We start from the raw sequence: 20,089 nt of genomic DNA, 5'->3' as shown, positions 1-20,089 counted from the left end.
AAAGTCAACTGAATTTTTTTTTTCCCTAACTTGGTGTTATTTTGCATTCAACTTTCCGTGAGTGTCACTTAGAAGTGAGCAGCCATTTTAAAATTTCCTATAATAAAAATATATAAAGGAAACAGTGCTTTTTAGAGGTAACCTTAATGTAAGCTCTCAAAATTCATAGAAGTAGGGGGATGAATAATTTGAATCAGATTTTATTTACTGAAGTGTAATATATGAAGGGTACAAGTCATAAGTATACAGTTTGGTGAATGTTAAGGCATTTTTGAAAGTGAATAGCAGCAGACATAACAGTATAATACCTGATATTCAGAGCAGATGGTTTCTTGCTTTTCTTAGGGGGGAAGAAGACAGAATGGATGTTTTGGGGAAGTAGGGCAATGGTTATGGTGGGTGAGCGGACTATCTTTTATCCTTGGAAAAAGCCATTTAAGCAAAAGCAAGTATAGAGAGCACTCTTGCTTCTTGGGTTTGACACATCTTGGGTTTGACATGTCTGACCCGGTTTTTTTCTTTTCTGCCTTTACAGTGGCATTCCTCTTCAACTGGATTGGATTTTTTCTGTCTTTTTGCCTGACCACCTCAGCTGCAGGAAGATATGGGGCCATTTCAGGATTTGGTCTCTCTCTAATTAAGTGGATCCTGATTGTCAGGGTAAGTTGTATACCAGAAGAGATAGACCCTGTAGCACAACAATAAGTAGAAAAACTTGGAATATTTGACTTTTTTTTTTTTTAACATTATTTTTACGTTTAAAATGATTTTAGGTTTGTCTTTCTTCTGGTTTCATGAAGTTGAACCAAAAGCATTTGCCGGTGGTTGATGTATGAAAGTTACAGTTAAATCTAGTGAATATTGGTGGTCCCAAGGCATCTATCCTACAGGTTGTTCACAAGTTGCTTTTAATGTTTATGATAATATGTGTTTTTGTTTTAAAATTAGTTCTTTTTGTAATAAAAAGAAAGATACCACTTCTTTGGTGTCTCATCAAAAACAGGCATTCCTCACATTAATCCTGCTAAAGTTTTGGTCTGTCTTCTTCCCTCTTTCCTTCTCTTGTTTCTTCCTCTTTCTTCCCTCCAGTAATCATTGGTTATGGCAAAATGGGAGCCGAAATGGTTTAACAAGTGCTATTCCATTAAGGGGCCTTATCTCTAAAGTATATTAGAGAGACATCTTTAGTGATTTGGGAGTTATTAGGTAGTCAGGATTGCTGTAGTAATTTATACTTGAAAAGATCTAGTCTCTTAAAGTACTGTGATTTCAGGTAAGTTTATTGCTTTTGTCAACTTGATGGATAAAATCAATGTATTCCTCATGAATAGGCATTATTAACTAATTGGTGTTGACTGACCACTGGACTTTTTCAAATTCATTGATCTAACCAGTTGTTAACATTTTTAGGATCTTGAGTTCCTTTGAAAATCTATTAAAAGTTTTGGACTTTTTTCCCAGAGGCAGCTAATACATATTCAGCTAAGTGATGGGCTTAGGTGAAGAACCCAAGCCCTAAAGAGGTTTTTCATTCCTTCTCTAAATCTTAAATTGTTATTTTCTTAAGAAATAAAATGCTGTATTTTAAAGCTCAAACTGTGTTAAACTCTTGAATATAAAAGCCCTCAATAGAAAGCATATAACATTAGTTTTTAACTAAAATTTTCACTAAGCTGACTGAAATGTTAAAACGGAATCAAAGGAATCACCTCATATCAGGATATCCTTGTCTGGGAGTAATAGAAAACTGAGCTCAGAATGGCTTAGAAAACAGTGGGGAGAATTTATTTCCCATGAAAACAAGTCCTACTGTGGAAGATCGTGAAATCAGTGAATTCATTGACATCATTAGGGACAGTTGACGCCTGGCTCAGCATGTTGGTACAGCTGCTCTGTCAGAGTTCTAACAGCTCTGGCGGTTTCAGGCATCACATCAGAAGCACAGCCATGCTTAACAGAAGAAAGAAAACTATTCTCTTCCTTTGCTCTCTCCAAGTACAAGAAAACTTCAGCAGCCCTGACTTCCCATTGGCCAGAGTGTTCCATTATTTGGTAAAGGAATGGGATTATTGTGATGTAAAGCTTCCAAATTTAAGGCGTACCCGGAACAATAGGAACAAAATTATTGGTTTTGGCACTGGGTAGACAAAGTAAAAGTATCATCAAAACATATTTTTAGGTGCACCTGGGTGGCTTAGTCGTTAAGTGACTGCCTTCAGCTCTGTTCATGATTCCAGGGTCCTGTAATGGAGCCCTGCGCCCTGTGTTAGACCCCCTGCTCAGCAGGAAGCCTGCTTCTCCCTCTTCCTGCGCCTTCCCCTACTTGTGCTCTCTCTTTCTGTCAAATTAATAAATAAAATATTTAAAGAAAATCCACATATTTCTAGAAAGATGAATATTGTATGGGGAAGATCTTTTAAAAAAATAAACAGACTTGAGTATTTCAAAACAAAGTCTATAAAGCCAAAATCGTATTTCAAGATTGACTTTCCATGAAAGGAAATACATCTGTGTATATGATAATCATTTCAAGTCAGTAATATATAAAATATTTTCACTTTAAAAAATTGTGAGAGCTAAATGATAGCATTAGTTTACAAAAAGTTTGTTTTGTGTGCCCTTAAATTAAAATATGAAATTCTACCTGCTAAGCTACTTTAAACTAATTTGCTTTATTTTTCAGTTTTCCACCTATTTCCCTGGATATTTTGATGGTCAATACTGGCTCTGGTGGGTGTTCCTGGTTTTAGGTAAGTGCTTTTAACATAGACAAAGGAGAGAAAAGATCATTGTTAAATTTTAGAAGTAAAATTACTTTTAGTAACACCTCATCTTGCTTACAATACAGTAATATTATTAGCAATATAAGTATAATTTTTAAAATATTTCTTAAAGATTAGTTTTTCATCACCACTAGAGGAACGTGCATATTAATAAAATATCTCTTAGTGGGGGTCAGTTTTTCCTAACCCATTCATATATACTTCTCAGGTTTCCCGTGTGACCAGGGGGACACACTAATAAGATGACTCTATGAGTTTTTTCCCCTGGAGAAGTATCACCACAGAAGGGTTCACAAACTCCACCCTGAATTGTTTACAGGGATATTGTAACCAGTTGACCTACTCAGGAGTGTATGTGGCCACTATTCAGTTGGATCTATCAGCAGGAAACAAAATGTATAGCCTTGCTAGACATAACTTCTAGAGGAATCATTATTGGGTTTCCAGAATTCTTGGTTCAATACTGATGAGAATAAGAATTATTTAGCAATAAGGAGGAGACCTTTAAAAAAAAAAAAAAGTGCTAGGCAATTTCAGGTTTTCATCTTAATAAGGATTATCCTTTTTATTATAAAGTATTTATTTTAAAATCTTTTCTTTCAAGACACTTTAAAGCAAAGAAATGAACATTGGGGTGAATAATACTGGTTTCTTCATTCTTTGTATAAAGAATATTGTATGATACAATAACAGACCACCATCACTGCTGTCATTTCTACAGAATTATAGCAGGGCCATCCTGTAGCTGTTGAAGATGGTATAATTGCCTCTCCCGGCTTCTGTGATACTACTTTTCTCCTGTCCCATCTTGGGACTTCTTGTTGCCACCTTAAGATCCTTGGTGGCAATGGTGCTAATGGGTCTAATGAGTACATTGTAGCACACATACCCAAGAGTTGCTTAGTACATTCAGGAGCTACCTGCTTTGCCTATGGTGATAGACCATGCATTGCTGAATCTATATTTTACTTGGAAAATACGGGTCTTACATCACACTACCCCCAGCCTCTCCAATGATACCATCTATTCTGCGGTTGGTCATTAGAATTCCACGGAAAGAGAAGTCATGATTCCCGCCACCCCCCCGCTTAATTACTGAGATACTTAATGATAAAAGTGCCCCAAAGAAGAGTTACCTTGGAGGAATATTTTCTTGGTTTGCTTATTCTCAGAATTGTATTTTTAAGAAAAAGGCTGATTGTCCTCCCCCACCCCCGCCAAGCCTAAATCCAAGCAGATCCTGAATGGACCAGCCATTAAGCATATTTTCAGTGTTTTCACAGTATTTTCTGTGTTGATTGTTGACAACACAGATAACTTAAAGAAACTTAATGAATTGATTGTCTGCCTATATTAAAGTTTCATGGGAAATGAATTTGTAATGCTTGTAATTAATCTTTCTAATTATTTACTAGTAAGCAAAAAATGGTGAGGCTTCAGATATCATTTGTGCATTTGAACCCAGTGTTTGGGTCATTTTTGGAATTTCTCTTGCAGAAATTTTTGGGGTGTTTTGTTGCAGTAGGTACACACAAGAACTCTGAAGCTGGCAGCCCATGAGCTATGCCTAGCCAGTAGTTGTAGTTAGTTTGTTACACAGTTATTTCAGAGGTTTGTTACACAGTTATTTCAGAGGTTTTTTAATTAGCTGTCATCATTTAAAAATCAAGAGTTTCCATGTAAAAGGTGTGATTTTTTTTTTCTTTCCTTAAAAATTGGAATATCTAGCAAAACAGACCTCTATTTCTGCATGGCACCCACCCTTTTACTGGAGTGGAGCTGTAGGTGTCCCCTCTATATAGGTTAGGTGTGGTCTCCATTTTGCTAGGATTCAGGGACCCCTACTCTATAGTCACTTACTGCTTTTGGTGCTGAACAGAATGGGAATGAGGAGTGATTACTGAATGGGTACCAAGTTTTTTAGGGGTACTAAAAATGTTCTAAAATAAAGATAATAGTTCTTGGTTGTATAGCTCCATAACTATACTAAAATTAAAGCCAGTAAACTGTGTACATTGCATGAGTGAAATTTATGCTGTGTGAATTACATCACCATAACGCTGCTTTTAAAAAGTCCCTTAAGACTCAGGGACTAGCTCTAATGGAGGAGGACCAAGAGCGAGTGAGGTGTCATAGGAGGGGCCCATCACCTTCCCCACAAATTGTTAGAGGAGGTGCCAACTGTGAATGGATAGCTGCTGGCATAGACGCACAGAATTAGTCTTACTCACTTAGTGCCTGGTAAATAAATGGCCAGGTGTACCCTACTTGTCTATATTTTTTAAGAATAGAGAAATGGAGTTCAGAGTTGAGAATACAAGAATTGGTGTCAAGGGAAAAAAAAAGAACTTTAGTAGATAAGGGCATCCTGACATCTAGTGGACTGCATATGTACAGTTGACAGAAAAAAACGATATGACAGGAAGGGATGGGTTTTTTTTCTCTTTTTACTTCAGAAAAGTATTTTATAACCTGTTCTTTTTGGCAGGGGTCAGGGTGGGGGGTTAATTATCTTGAAATACTTTTTGGGAACCCACAAGGTAGGTTTTGATGATGCATGTCAAGTTGCCAAATGTACATGTTTAACTCCATCTTATTTTTTATTTCCCTTTTAGACTTAGGTTCTTAACATGCAAAAAGACTTTCATTTGGGCTCTTGAGATTATGTCTTCTCATTGAAAAATGGAAATATTTGAAAATTTTTGGAGAAAATTACTCATGTTTTGATAGCTTTTAGCAGAAAAACAATGAAGTAGTGCTGTCAAGAGGGATGTTTCTGGGGAGGGGACTTAATAAGGAAACTATACATTCATTCTTGACTTTTCTTTTTTAAATCAGGCTTTCTCCTGTTTCTCAGAGGATTTATCAATTATGCAAAGGTTCGGAAGATGCCAGAAACTTTCTCAAATCTCCCCAGGACCAGAGTTCTCTTTATTTATTAAAGGTATTAAAAAAAACACAAAAGTTTGTTTTAGTCCCAGAATAATCACATAATACATTGCAGATTGCTGTTCAGGTTCAGAGTAGAGTATACCCCCTGTAGTAGGAAATACAGAGAAGGTAAGGAAGCCACAGTCCTTGACTTTTAGCAGTTTCTAGTTTAGTAAGGGGTGTTTTCATAAAAAGCTATTGAAAGGGCAAGTTAGAAAAACTGCCATAGGAGAAGACATCATCTCATATTCTGACAGTAGAGAAGAGGCCGGACTCTTATTAGTCATCAGGGAGCTAGGATATTTGGCTGCAACTCTGGGGTTCTAGATCTTTGAGTCTTGAATCCTGAAGCCACTACTTATTGTTGTACCAGTTCTGAAGGAAAATAGTGGGAAAGGAGCCTTTCAGGCCTAATCACCAAGCTTTAATTAGATCCCCTAAACCCCAGAGCTCCAGTGTGAAGAAACGCCTTTTGTCTAGTTTACTTACAAGCTCACCAAGGCTTCTATCTCTTAAAATTAGTCAGGGAGACTTTCCTGGTGCCCTTCCTTAGGTTCATACCCTGATATTACCACTCTGGTGGTAAGGAGGGTCAAATGCAAGGAAAGGAAGAGGAAAGGGCCTTTTCCTCTGCCTAGCTAGAACAGAAGGTCTAAGCCCTGATTTGAGGCACCTCTTTGATTTCTATGTAGTTTTCCCCAGAGCTTGTTCCATCTTCCATCAGTAGCTACAAAAAGGAAGAGCTCTGGAATCTTGGGAAAGAGTAAACGAGAGAGAGATCTCTCTGGTACCAAGATACAGGACTTCTTGAACTTAGCTCATTGTTACTTAAGACTTTTGGGGATGAGTGGGTCGTGGAGGGGAGCCTTGTGTTACATCTAGGGACTAGGCTAGTTGAAGATCAGGCAAGACTTTTTTTATTTAAGATTTTATTTCAAAGTAATCTCTGCACCCAGTGTGGGGCTCGAACTCAAACCCCAAGATCAAGAGTCGCATGCTCTACTGACTGAGCCAGCCAGCCGCCCCCTGAAGAGCAGGCAAGGTTTTGTAAAGGATATACTGGTTGAGATAACAAGTGGTAGTAGAATTTCTACTAGTGAAAATTGTATAAGGTGGGGAAGATTTCAGAGTCACTTGAAGCAGAGTGAAGAATGTAAATAGAGGCAAGGAAGAATGGACCTTGCTCAAGGGACAACAGTTTGATTATAGCATAAAGGAATGTTGAAGGCCAAGGCAGGAAAAGGCAGGTTGAGACAGTGTTCTCAAATATCTAAGTATCTAAGTACTGAGTACTAAGCCCATTTGCAGTGGAACTATAGAATTCTTAACAGCCTTAAATACCAGTGACATGTTGGCTCATGCAAAGCTAACCCTTCGTGAACATTAATTTGTTCTGTATTTTCTGTAGGGTAGTCATAGTTTGTGTAGGTAATCATATACTAAGAGTGGAGTTCCCAGTTTTGAAGATTCATGGTAGTATCAGGATGTATGCTTCTAGGAAAGAAAGTAGCCACCGTATTTAATTTGCCAGGTGATGGGGGACAGCATTAAAATTTTGTAAGCAGCAGAGTAATATGAGAATTTCTTGAATATGATAAAATTTTCAAGCATGGTATTATGATAACATTTTTCAGGTTTTCTGTATATCGCATATTACATTAAGCAGTTTATATGTATATTAAGTATCCTTATGTAAGTAACAGACAGTTATAGGTAAGTTCAGATATTTGCATGGTAGCAGAGTATCTTCATAAGGCATTTCTTAAAAAAGTTAAAGCATACAAAGAACTTAAGCTTGTGTTGTTAAAGTAAGTTCTTCAAGGGAGTATGTACTTTTATTTGAAAGAAAATTGTAATCATCAAGAGTATTATGTGTTGTTGTTGTTGTTTTTGAGAAGGGGAATGTTTTATTGCATGTTTGGAAGTGTGTGGCATATCCTGAATTTGAATTAGGACACAGGTGGACATTAACATTGTCAGCCTAGCCCTTAATGATTTGGGTCTAGGACATCCTAACTTTAAGAGACTTATCAGATATTCTCTGCAGTTTTATGAAGTTACTGTTGTCATCTTTTTTCTTTCCTCTCCACATCTCATTATAATTGGTAATTATTTCTAAGCCTTAACTTTAACTCTTAACCTACCAAAGATTCAAAAGTTTATTCTTTTGGGTTGCCATGGTTCTCCTTGTTATAAAGAGTGCCGAAATTACCTATAGATTTCTCCTAATCTTTTGGTGCCTGAAGTATCCTGAGGGACAGATTTCTCTCTCTCTCTCTCTCTTTTAATATTTTAAAATTATTTTTAAATCTCTACAAATTGGGGCTTGAACTTAACAACCCCAAGATCGACTCACATGCTCTACTGACTAAGCCAGCCAGGTGCTCCTTCTTTCTCTTTTTTAAAAATAATAGATTCCATTGTCTAGTCAAGTGGTAGCTTTGAATTTCTGAATGGACTGAGATGACATCTCTGTCTGTTCTCTTCATTCTTCAGTTAGAAGGAAGTTTCAGTATTTAGTAGGGGATTGCACACCTTCCTCATCTTGTTTCCCCCCCCCCTTTTTTTTTTAAAGATTTTACTTACTTATTTGACAGAACACATGCACAGGCAGGCTCCCTACTAGGCAGGGAGCCCGATACGGGGTTCAATTCCAGGACACTGGGATCACGACTTGAGCTGAAGGCAGACTCTTAACCAACTGAGCCACCTCACTCTAGGCAGAGAAAGGTGTCCCTTTCTCATCTTGTTTCTTTTTTTTTTTTTTAATTTTTTAAAATTATTTATTTAACAGACAGAGATCACAAGCAGGCAGAGAGGCAGACAGAGAGAGAGGAAAGGAAGCAGGCTCCCTGCCAAGCAGAGAGCCCAATACAGGGCTCGATCCCAGGACTCTGGGATCATGACCTGAGCTGAAGGCAGAGGCTTCAACCCCCTGAGCCACCCAGGCGCCCCTCTCATCTTGTTTCTAATACACAACAAGTAACAGCCTGGTTAGGAAAAAGCCTGAACTTCTTGGTTTTCCTGTATTATCGGAAACTGTATTGAGGGGCTTTTTTTCTTTTTTTTTTTTTTGGACAGACAGAGATCACATGTAGGCAGAGAGAGAGAGAGGAGGAAGCAGGCTCCCCGCTGAGCAGAGACCCTGATGCGGTGCTGATCCCAGGACTCTGGGATCATGACCTGGGCCTAAGGCAGAGGCTTTAACCCACTGAGCCACCCAGGCGCCCTGAGGGGCTTCTGTTTCTAAAAATTGTTACTGTTCTGTTTGGATTTTTAAAATTCTGAAATGTTTTCTAGAAGTATTATAAATGTAAAGCAAAGTGTCTTTTTTGGTGGGTTTTGATTTAAAGTAGGCAGCCCTTAGTACTAATGCTCCTGGAGCAGTGAAGAGACATGATAAGCCTGCAGTTCTCTGTGTTTTGGAGTTAGAAGGCTTATCGTGCTTTAGGAGTTGTCAGAAACTTCAGGCATCTCCCAATGTAGGGCATAGTAGGTTTCTTTCCTTTTCTGTCTGACTTTGCTATTCTAGTCGATTTAAAATCATTTCTGACATGCCCAGAGAATTCAGAGCTCTAAATTAGGGGTTTGGGGACTTAAAGCAACATTTAGAATTCTAATGACTTCCTTACTAATTGTCAGTATCCCCAGAGTGAATCTGAAAAGCTGTAATGTCCCATGGGACTGAATTTCCTTTGTCCATTGACAGGGATAAAAACTGTTCATCTAGATCCAAATGTAGAATGTTTGCAAACCATCTTGTGAAGAATGAAGATTTTATTTTCTTTCATCAAGACTTCTTACTTAATTTAATGTAGCTGTCGCTATTTGAAAGCTAGCTGTAGGTTTACCTTTTGCCGGAAAGACACAGGTAGGGACTTTTAAAATAGCATTGCCGTAACAGAAGAATAACTTAATTCCCATGTGGTCCTAAGATCTGGCATTTTACTGGAAAAAGGTATAAGAAGAGGGACTTTTCTTTTCAGGTTACCCAAAATACAGTACATGCAAACAGACCTTTAAATGACCCCAGAAGCTCTCTTTCTACTCAGCTAAAGTAGTTGTTACAAAAGGCAAACACTAAAGCTCCTGTACTACTATCTCAGGGGCTGCTTTCAGGTTCCCTTTTGGGAGTGCATTTAAGCCTATAAACCTGGTTTCCTACCCCACAGCAAGAAGAGCCAAAAGGAACTGTAGAGGTGGGGCTCGCAACACCCAAAGGGTGTGACCTCAAGGAAGCAACGAACAAAATGCAAATGCTCCTGTAGCGTTTAAAAAGAAACATCCCTTTCAGAAATCTCTTTATCTGAAATGGTCAAAATGCTTGGTGTTCATACTTTTTCGTATTTACCAGCTACGTGGAAGATAAATGTATGTGGAGTACCACTTCCAGTGATGCTGTCAAGTAGTTGAGGGTTTAACTACAGTAGCTGGAACGTGGTAACGCAGTTAACTGTAGCCAGCACTGCTCTGAAAGTACTTGCATATATAGGCAAAGTAGATTTTAAATTCTGTTATTTTAACCACCTGTGAAATAGGAAAGAAAGTTTTGGGCTTTGTTTGTTTTGCTTTGGAGAGAGAAAGCGCTCTTACCCTTTGGCCAAGGGGCAAAGGGAAAGGGAGGAGCAAACTCCCAGCTGGGCAGGGAGCCTGATGATATGGGATTCAATCCCAGGAGCCTGGGATCATGACCTGAGCCCAAGGCAGAGTCAACTGACTGAGCCACCCAGGCGCCCTGAGGAAAGAAAGCTTTTTAAGCCCTGACATTAATGAGGTAGAGGCCTTCATAATTAAATGATTCCTATGACCTGGTAAGCTGTCCCTATTAAACACCAGATACTTAAGTTTTTCCCCATATGATGTTAAGTGCTTTGATTTGTCTCATCATAGAATCTTCCCCTCCTCTTTAGTAACTCTCTCAATTTACTAAAGGAAGTTTACCTCAAATTAAAGTTTGGTTTATTGGACTGTGTTAGAAAGTGGCAAGGTAGTGGAAATTTCAGTGGAATTTTTGCTTAAAAATTTCACATAACGTTCAGGAGGAAATACTTGTCTTCCTCTTGAAATTAAATGATCTGTAGTCTCTTGGTCCCTTTGGTTTCTGAAGTGATCTGATCTACGGTTTCATAATAAAGCCCACCGTCCCTAAAACCCTTCTGTCCTCCAGTTGTGTGCCACCATTGTTTCTGTTACAACTTGTGAGTCAAGTCCATCTGAACAGGCCTCCAGCATCTGAACAGGCCTCCGGTTCTTAGCAGTGAGCACCTCTCTAGCGGTCGTTTTCCTCTGGAATCTGTACAGTGATTGATACCACCCGTTGCTAACCTGTCTAGGCACTCTTAATGGAATTGGAATGTTTGCTAGGTGGCACTGACTTTGATAGAGCTATTAAAGCTAATTCACCTCTGTGGAAGCAGCCTGGTCTAAGGAAAGTGGCCGGATAGCTATCTGGACTGTGTGTTCTTAAAGTCTAGTGTTGCGGTGAATAGGAACAATTACATCAGTTTTCAGCTGTTAATGGAAACAGCCAAAACTGAAGTTTCTTAAGTTTGTAGGAAGTCTAGCCTTTTGGTAGAAACCTCCCATTTGATGTCGGTCTGCGGATAAGTGTTTTTGCTTCTTGGTTTTTCGAGTTCCTTGTGTTCACAAGTCTTTGTCCCTGCACATCTTGAGCTCTCTCAATCTAAACAGAAGTTGCTCTTATGTCAGTGGTATTGGTCTCCTTGAATACCAACTGAATTTGGGATCTGGGAGAATGTTAACAGTTTAAGAAAGTATATGTTGATTTCCTCTTTTATTGTAGCTCCTCTGCATTTTGTCAGCCTTTTAAAGATTGTTGCAGTTGTCTAAGCAGAAAAGATAGAAGAGGGCCACTTGGAGCTTTTACAGGAATTTGGAAAGGTGGAGAAGTAAGCTAAGGGTCTACATAGTAACCCATCCAACTCTTCCTTGGTGCAGGGTACCACAAGGTATTTTCTCAAATATTTATTTGGTAGCATGTATCTCTTTAGTGGTTTTCTTTAGCATGACTATTGGGAGTTCCTTGTCCTTTCCCCATTATTTCCATGAAAACCAAAACAATTAGACCAATACAGAAATTCCTCAAAATGTGGGATAAGAACTGGACTTTACAGTATATGGACATTATTTTAAGAGTGTTTATTTCATTCATATCCTTTTTTTATTTTTATTTTTATTTATTTTTTTTTTTAAAGATTTTATTTATTTATTTGACAGAGAGAGATCACAAGCAGGCAGAGAGGCAGGCAGAGAGAGGAGGACGCAGGCTCCCTGCTGAACAGAGAGCCCGATGTGGGCCTCGATCCCAGGACCCTGAGATCATGACCTGAGCCGAAGGCAGCGGCTTAACCCACTGAGCCACCCAGGCGCCCCCATATCCTTTTTTTAAAAATTAGTTTTATTGGGGCATCTGGGTGGCTCAGTCGTTAAGCATCTGCCTTTGGCTCCAGTCATGATCCTGGGGTTCTGGCTCCCTGCTCAGCGGGAAGCCTGCTTCTCCCTCTCCCACTCCCCCTGCTTGTGTTCTCTCTCTCTCTGTGTCTCTCTGTCAAATAAATAAATAAATAAATCTTTAAAAAAATTTTATCAACTTTTTTTCAGATATATGTGCCCCCAAATACATACTCTTTTCCTAATTGATTAAAAAGAAGGATCTGTGATACCTGTGAGTTTACAGTTGTTTTTAGCTTTGCCATGCCGCAAAGTACATAGTACATAGTACAGCATGACATCATTGGCATCCTTATCAGAAATCTTTGTGTGAGATATAGCAGAACTGGCAGGGTAAACAGTAGTTTTAGGTGTATCAGGAAAATCACCTCTGCCCTTGGATTCTACTGTGTCCTGGCCCCCAAGTTACAGTCATTGCTGTGGCAGTTTGGTGCAGGGTGAAGGAAGTGGTATTTGCATTTCATTCTTTGGTGAGGAAGTTTGGAGAGAGAGATTCCTGGCCTCATGGGCTTTAGAGAAAGCATTCACGTTCTTCCTTGTTCTAGAGTCCTTGGTAACTTTAAGAACTGAAATTTTGATGTTTATTGAATAGTATGATGTCAGTGTATAGTAATCTTAAAGCTATGTTAAAATGTACTTCTGGTGTCTCCAAACATCCTGCCTTCTTTTGTGACTACATCCTTCTCTTGGCCAAAATAACAAGCTAACTAGAGTTTCAATATTCAATATCCTTCTCTCGCAGATGTTTTCTGGCAAAGGCCTTCCTGCATTTATGAATTCTCTCTGAAGAAGCAGGAGAACACCTGCAGGAAGTGAATCAAGATGCAGAACACAGAGGAATAATCACCTGCTTTAAAAAAATAAAAGTACTGTTGAAAAAGATCATTTCTCTTTATTTGTTCCTAGGTGTAAAATTTTAATAGTTAATGCAAAATTCTGTAATCATTGAATCATTAGTGGTTAATGTTTGAAAAATCTCTCGCAATCAAGTATGTGATGTATTAATAATGCCTTATCTATTCTTTGTAGTCATTTTAAATAGCATGAGCCTTGCCCCTGTAGTCAGTAGGGGGCAGTCTTGCTTCATTCATCCTCCATCTCAAAATGAACTTGGAATTAAGTATTTTAGTGTAAGATATGTATAATGCTGGCCATTTTAAAGGGGGTTTTCTCAAAAGTTATAACTTTTGTTTTGACTGCATTTCTGCACATAATCCATACTCGCTGTTAAAATTAATCTAGAAATTTATTCACTTGTACTGTGAAGACCTGGAAGCAAAATCATAGTGCAAAATACATTTAAGGTGTGGTCAAGAATATGTTCTTAATTGGTAAAAAAATAAGCATTAATTTTTTATAGTCTGTATTCTAAATTTTGCAGTCCCTTATTCTGTGTTATGAACCTAAAAAATTGTAAAGTTGTTGTCACTGTATAAAATAAAAAGGGCAAGGACAAATGCAGCTTATTTACTAAGATGGAATTCTTGACACTTTTTGTGTGATTAGAGTCCCTACCCCCCCTTTTTTCCTTTTTTTAGGTGGGGGGGGTTCTCCTGATGCTTAGGCTAGGGGCTGGGGTAGGGAGGAGAATAGGTACTTAGGAGCAAAGAAAGGATTAGTTTGGAACTTTTGAGATGATCCCTAACATACTGTAGTACTACTTGCTTTTACAATGTGTTAGCAGAAACCGATGAGTTATAAACGTAGAATGATGTGCTTTCTGCCAAGTGGTAATTCACCTTGGTTTGCTATGTTAAAACTGTAAATACAACAGAACATTAATAAACGTCTCTTGTGTAGCAACTTTTGCTGTAGATTAGTGTTTAATTTCTTGGTTTGCATTTTTTCATTGCCAAGGCAATTTTTTTCTAATCTTTATTCATACAGATTCATGCAGAATCATTCACTAAATACAAAAAAAAATTGGTTTGGGGCCAATTTTTTTTCTTTTTTTCTTTTTTTTTCCCCCCAGCACAAGAAGTTCCTTTCTCTTAGACACAATACATTGCTGAAGATGTATTTGAAGATGGTTCTGCAAAACCTAATGGACTAAATGGGGAGGAGTTGTAGTGATCTAAATCATTCCAGAATTCCCAGTTTTGCTTCATTTTTTAGACATAATCTTAGATAATTTATTTCCAATATTTTCTGCTTGTTCCTCCTTGCCTTTGCTCTTTTTCTCATTCTAACACAGTCCACTGGTTTAAGTCCTATGAGTACCCAGCTGAGGTGAAAGATTACTCATTCCTCCTGATTTCTATTCTTGTCCCATTTGAGTTTAATTTAAAGACCATTGGTTCGTATCATGTCAGCCATTTGATTTTTTTTTTTTTAAACCTCCTCCACTTAAATAAAATATAAAGAACAAATGCAGCAAGATGGTCAGATAACTACACAAACCAGCACCAGTGAAGTATGATAGCTACAAATGTTAGTTATCTGCTGCATGTGAGTATCTGGGATCAGCTTAGGGAGTCTCTATAGGAGTGTCAGTATGTAATGCACAGAAGGGTAGGTTGTTTGAAAGATGAATAGGAAAACTGAGGGCCTCCTGGAGGGACATTCCAATGATCATTCTAACTTATTTATTATAACTAGTAGTATATGTTCTAGTTCATATTTCAGGTTAGAATTTGCAGTTAGATAAGCAGGCGGTTTTAATGAAACCTGCTTTGGGTCTCTTTGGAGATTGTAAATTTTGAATCAGATTATGCCAACAATAGAATTTGGAAAATTTTAGAGCCTGTTGTGTTCTAAAGTTTCAGAATGAATGTATCTCAGTCTGAATAAATTTGGACACATTCAACAGAGAGAACTATTTAAATTATCTTACAGGACAAAACAGAAGGGCCCTAAATCACATAAACTGAAACATTATAAACTCACTTTGGGTTTATTCTTTAGGTCCTTGTGCCTTATTTGGTTTTGTATATTCAGAGAACTGAGATACTTGGAATTCCTATTTCTACATATTTGGTGGTCCTTAAGACTTTCTCACATGTAAACCAACAGGGTAACATGCTTTCAAAGTACTTAGAAGGGTGATTTCTCTTTTTTCTTTTAAATGTTCTACATACTAAAGTATTTTCAAACATGTAAAGTTGGTACCATTTGTTACTTAGAGTCCTTAACTTTTAGGATGGGAATGTTTCTGTACGTTTACTTTTCAGTTTTCTCTCTCATTCTTTTCTGTTTCCCTTTGGTAGATTCATTATCAAGAATAATAGTTTATTTGTAAGGGTATACTGAGGAACCACTATTACTTGCTTGAAGTTAAGGAGTAAACTGGTCTTGATCCTGACCTAGGGGACAACTAGGGCTTACCCATGAGCACAGAGGTCCCTCACACCTCTTACCTGTTCATTTGGAATGATACAAACTGTGTTTAAAGGATTCTGTGTAGCAATTCTTTTTTCAGAAAATTAGATTGCTTTGTGTGAGAATCAAAGGTTATTAAAATGTACTTGTTAAAAAATTATGAGTGACTATCTTTACTAATGGGATCGATTTTGTTTAGGGTTTTAAAGAAACAAGATTTTTAATGAAGTAAGTGATAATATTTTAAATTGTTTTTGTTGCTTTCTTGTTAAGTGTAAATTATCTGACTTGGGCTATGGCCTATCATGAGTCATTGGTAGCACATAGGAAATGTCTTTTGACCTTCAATATATTCTTAGAGTAGAATATATTCCACAGCTGTAAATGGTTTAGAGGAAGAAATAACCATTGATGGGGAGTTCCAGGGCCAGTAGAAGTGATAATTCAGTTCAAGTAGCTGCTGAGGTGGCAAGATACTGAGGTCAGAATCAAGAAAAATATACCCCATGAATGGAATGTTACTTAGTTTTGGATCCAACCCTACCGCCTCTTCTCTGTGTCTAACCTTGAAGAGTAATGTGGTAGATACCAGAGAAGCACCTGGCCCTGATTCCATGAAATACCAGTGATCAAATTTTAACTTCAAACATGCCAAGACTAGACACAGAACTGTACATTTATGTGAAGGATTTGGGAATATTTTGTGAACAGGGAGCTGTGGCCCTTGTGCCCTATGTGAATCATATCCTTGGTGAAATCTCAGAGATGACACAGGTAAGTCATGGGTAAGATGTAGTTGTTGTTGTTGGTTTTTTTTTTTTTTTTTTTTAAGATTTTATTTATTTATTTGAGAGAGAGAGACAGTGAGAGAGAGCATGAGCGAGGAGAAGGTCAGAGAGCGAAGCAGACTCCCCATGGAGCTGGGAGCCTGATGTGGGACTCGATCCCGGGACTCCAGGATCACGCCCTGAGCCGAAGGCAGTCGTCCAACCAACTGAGCCACCCAGGCATCCCTGTTTTTTTTTTTTTTAAGATTTTATTTATTTATTTGGCAGACAGAGATCACAAGTAGGTAGAGAGGCAGGCAGAGAGAGAGAGAGGGAGGGAAGCAGGCTCCCTGCTGAGCAGAGAGCCCGACAGGGGATCATGACCTGAGCCGAAGGCAGAGGCTTTAACCCACTGAGCCACTGGGCGCCCCAAGATGTAGTTTAATAATTTTCAGAATCTGCTGTTGTTTTTTGGCTGTTTGGATTTTTACCTTTTACACTTTAAGAGATGATGAGAGGTGTAACAAAATGCAGAGAAGCTTCTGTAGATGGTTTGTGCATTTTTTTCAAAAGATTTTATTTATTATTTATTTGACAGTGATTACAAGTAGGCAGAGAGGCAGGCAGAGAGAGGAAGGGAAGCAGGCTCCCTGCTGAGCAAAGAGCCTGATGCGGGGCTCGAACCCGGACCCTGAGATCATGACCCGAGCCAAAGGCAGAGGCTTAACCCACTGAGCCACCCAGATGCCCCAGTTTGTGCATTTTTTAAGTCTTGTTTTGTGTATTTTTAATGCCTAAATATTATTTGTAGTCTGATATTAAAATGGATTTGAGAGAGTGTTTGTTAAACTGATACTGAAGTGCTCTTGGTTTATCTTCCTTTTGCATATACCTGTATACTTTTGTATACGTGTATGGTTGTGGTCATTTAGAGCACCCACAAAGAGTGAAAGTGTGCTTTGACAGAGATTCTTTTAATATGTTTTGGTGGGCTCTGCCACTGAAGTGGAGAACAACTCACAGAAATACGCCAGAAACTCCCGAAGGGGAGAACAGGTTTAGGTTGAGTGTAAAAGGTTTTCAGGAGGAAAAGAGAGTTGCAGAAACTGATTTTGTATCCTCTCTATTCTAAAACTAGGCTATTTTATAACCCAGTTCATTGTCTCACCTGTGACTTGGAAATCTGTGAATGGAGAGCTGTCCCCCTGAGGACAGTTTCCCTATCTATAAGTTTGAAATACCATCTAATACATGGCATTTTAATCCCCTCAGATCCTCCAGTTATTCTCAGAATATGAAACTTTTAGAATATGTTACATGTTTTTGTTCAATACCTGTTTCAACTTAAAAGTCTTTCTTTACCAAAAAAGCATTGTTTTCTGATATTTGAGTTTTTAACTCTTAAGTTCAATTGGTGAAGTAGATGTAAACTTAATAACAAATCTCTTAACTCTGAATATAGAACATATGAAACATAGAGAATTCTCTTGCATTTTGCAGGATTTCATCCAGGGCAGAAACTGAGATGCAGTTGTGTGAAATAGACCTCTCCCAATCCTGCTTTGTGTATTATTCACCATGCTCTAAAGGTGATTCATTTTTACTTTTTTTTTTTTAAGATTTTATTTATTTGACAGACAGAGATCACAAGTAGGTAGAGAGGAAGGCAGAGAGAGAGAGAGGCAGGGTCCCCACTGAGCAGAGAGCCCTATGTGGGGCTTGATCCCAGGACCCCGGGATCATGACCTGAGCTGAAGGCAGAGGCTTAACCCACTGCACCACAAAGATACACCATTTTTACTTTTATTTTTTTAACAGATTTTTTTTTTTTAATTTATTTGACAGAGACCACAAGTAGGCAGAGAGGCAGGCAGGCAGAGAGGAGGAAGCAGGCTCCCCGCTGAGCAGAGAGCCAGATGTGGGACTCTATCCTAGAACCCTGGGATCGTGACCTGAGCCAAAGGCAGAGGCTTTAACCCACTAAGCCACCCAGGCACCCCTGTTTTTACTTTTATATGGTAAATGAAGTGTTTCACAAACTTTAACACCATCCATACGTGATTTGGGGTTTATAGACCACGAAAGTGAGAAAAGTGGTATCTGTCCTTCAAGTCTTAAAAAGATGAGTACTAGGCACTGAGAAGACAGTATTCATTGTTATTCATTGTCTGGGAAGTTTCAAGAGTGATATATGCAGCCTGGGAAACAAGAAAATGGGTCAAAAACCCAAAAGGAATCTCAAATAGAAAAGGTGATTTCCTGACACAAAGCATTATCAGCTAAATGATACAACTAAGGAAGTGCTGCCTCTGCCCATGAAATAGCCTAATTCTTCTGAAATTCATCCAGAGCAGCAGTGGTTTTCCACCTGGCACAGTTAGGGTTTGCATTCATGTCCCCTACTGAGAGCTGCTTTCCCCCATTTAAGCCAGTTAACTTCCTGAGCCAAGTGGAGGATTGGAGCAACCTATTATCATAACTTGGCTAGAGTTACGCTTGATGAAACATCCTTCTTTTCTTTTGCACAACAGTCAGAAATGCCTAAAATGTCCCCTTATGTGAGGTTTTAGAATTGTGCCATCTGCTTCCTGATTTCACATCTTACTTTTTTTTTTTTAAAGATTTTATTTATTTATCTCAGAGAGAGAGGGAGAGAGCGAGCACAGGCAGACAGAATGGCAGGCAGAGGCAGAGGGAGAAGCAGGCTCCCTGCTGAGCAAGGAGCCCGATGTGGGACTTGATCCCAGGACGCTGGGATCATGATCTGAGCCGAAGGCAGCTGCTTTAACCAACTGAGCCACCCAGGCGTCCCCACATCTTACTTTTGATGGGACATTTCATAGGCTGTATTTGGCCGTTGCTGGGTTCAGTCGTCATTCTAGTCACTTGAGCATGTTCCATTTCTTCTCTACCAGCTTTAAGGACTTTTACATCAATGATTTATTTCTAGTTCATATTTTGACTGGATTTGCAGATAATAAATTAGTAAGGGAGCCACTTTTTTGGATCAATATTTTCACAAACCCTTTTATCGCTAACATCATTTGGTACTGTATATAGTTTTTAAAAAGTGGAGCAAAATTAGTCCATGCTTTTCTAGGTTTGACTCAGTGACTCTCAGACTCTGGATATCTGTGTGTCCATCATCATGTATATGAGAAAAACCTTTTTTGGGGGATGGTTATATGTTTTCCCTGAGGCTATATGTGTGAAATGAGGTTTAATCTGTATTTAGGTCTCCCACCTGTATTTGGCCTTAAGCCCTTCTGTGATTTAGCAGTTCCCTAGATTTAGTATTGAAACAAAACCTTGTTTTTCTAGGGGTACCTGGGTGGCTCAGTTGGTTAAATGTCTGCCTTGGGCTCAGGTCATGATCCCAGGACCCCCTGGATCCTGCTTTAGACTCCCTGCTCAGCTGAGAGCCTGCTTTTCCTTCCCCCCCACTCACGTGCTGTTTCTCTTCTCTCTCATAAATAAAATCTTAAAACAAAAAAAAACATTTTTCTAACATCCATCCTGTGGAATTATAAATAGTCAGACTTGGTTTCTGCACCAGTTCCACAGAGCTTCCAAATAAGGATAATGTGTAAGTACTAGTCTCAAGTCTTCACTTCCCACAGAAGGTTGGATGGGAGAAATTTGCAGAGTTGTATACCCATACTTAAGAGGTAATTTTAATTAGAACATTTTCAGAGCATTGTTTGCTGGGTAAAATTAAGAATTATTTTGTCTTCCAATTGGGTCTGTAGGTCTTTTCAAAGGTCATGGCTACAATACTTCCTCTTCATAGCAGGACTATGGGAAGGAGTGTGTTTGCAG

General features: G+C 38.6%; 1 protein-coding gene across 1 annotated transcript in view; it reads left to right on the top strand.

The window, feature by feature from the left end:
* The window catches only part of NDFIP1 (Nedd4 family interacting protein 1), a 55,139-nt gene extending 41,151 nt beyond the window's left edge, over positions 1 to 13,988 (top strand). Inside the window, exons 5-8 of the mRNA XM_044225468.1 lie at positions 536 to 660; positions 2,684 to 2,750; positions 5,622 to 5,727; positions 12,928 to 13,988. Of these exons, the coding sequence (XP_044081403.1) occupies positions 536 to 660; positions 2,684 to 2,750; positions 5,622 to 5,725 (296 nt within the window). The 3' untranslated portion in view covers positions 5,726 to 5,727; positions 12,928 to 13,988. The remainder of the gene's footprint in view (positions 1 to 535; positions 661 to 2,683; positions 2,751 to 5,621; positions 5,728 to 12,927) is intronic.
* Positions 13,989 to 20,089: the final 6,101 nt, after the last annotated feature.

Source organism: Neovison vison, chromosome 1 (genome assembly GCF_020171115.1).
Source record: "Neovison vison isolate M4711 chromosome 1, ASM_NN_V1, whole genome shotgun sequence".
Taxonomy (NCBI): domain Eukaryota; kingdom Metazoa; phylum Chordata; class Mammalia; order Carnivora; family Mustelidae; genus Neogale; species Neogale vison.
This window is presented reverse-complemented; position numbering and strand designations above follow the sequence as displayed.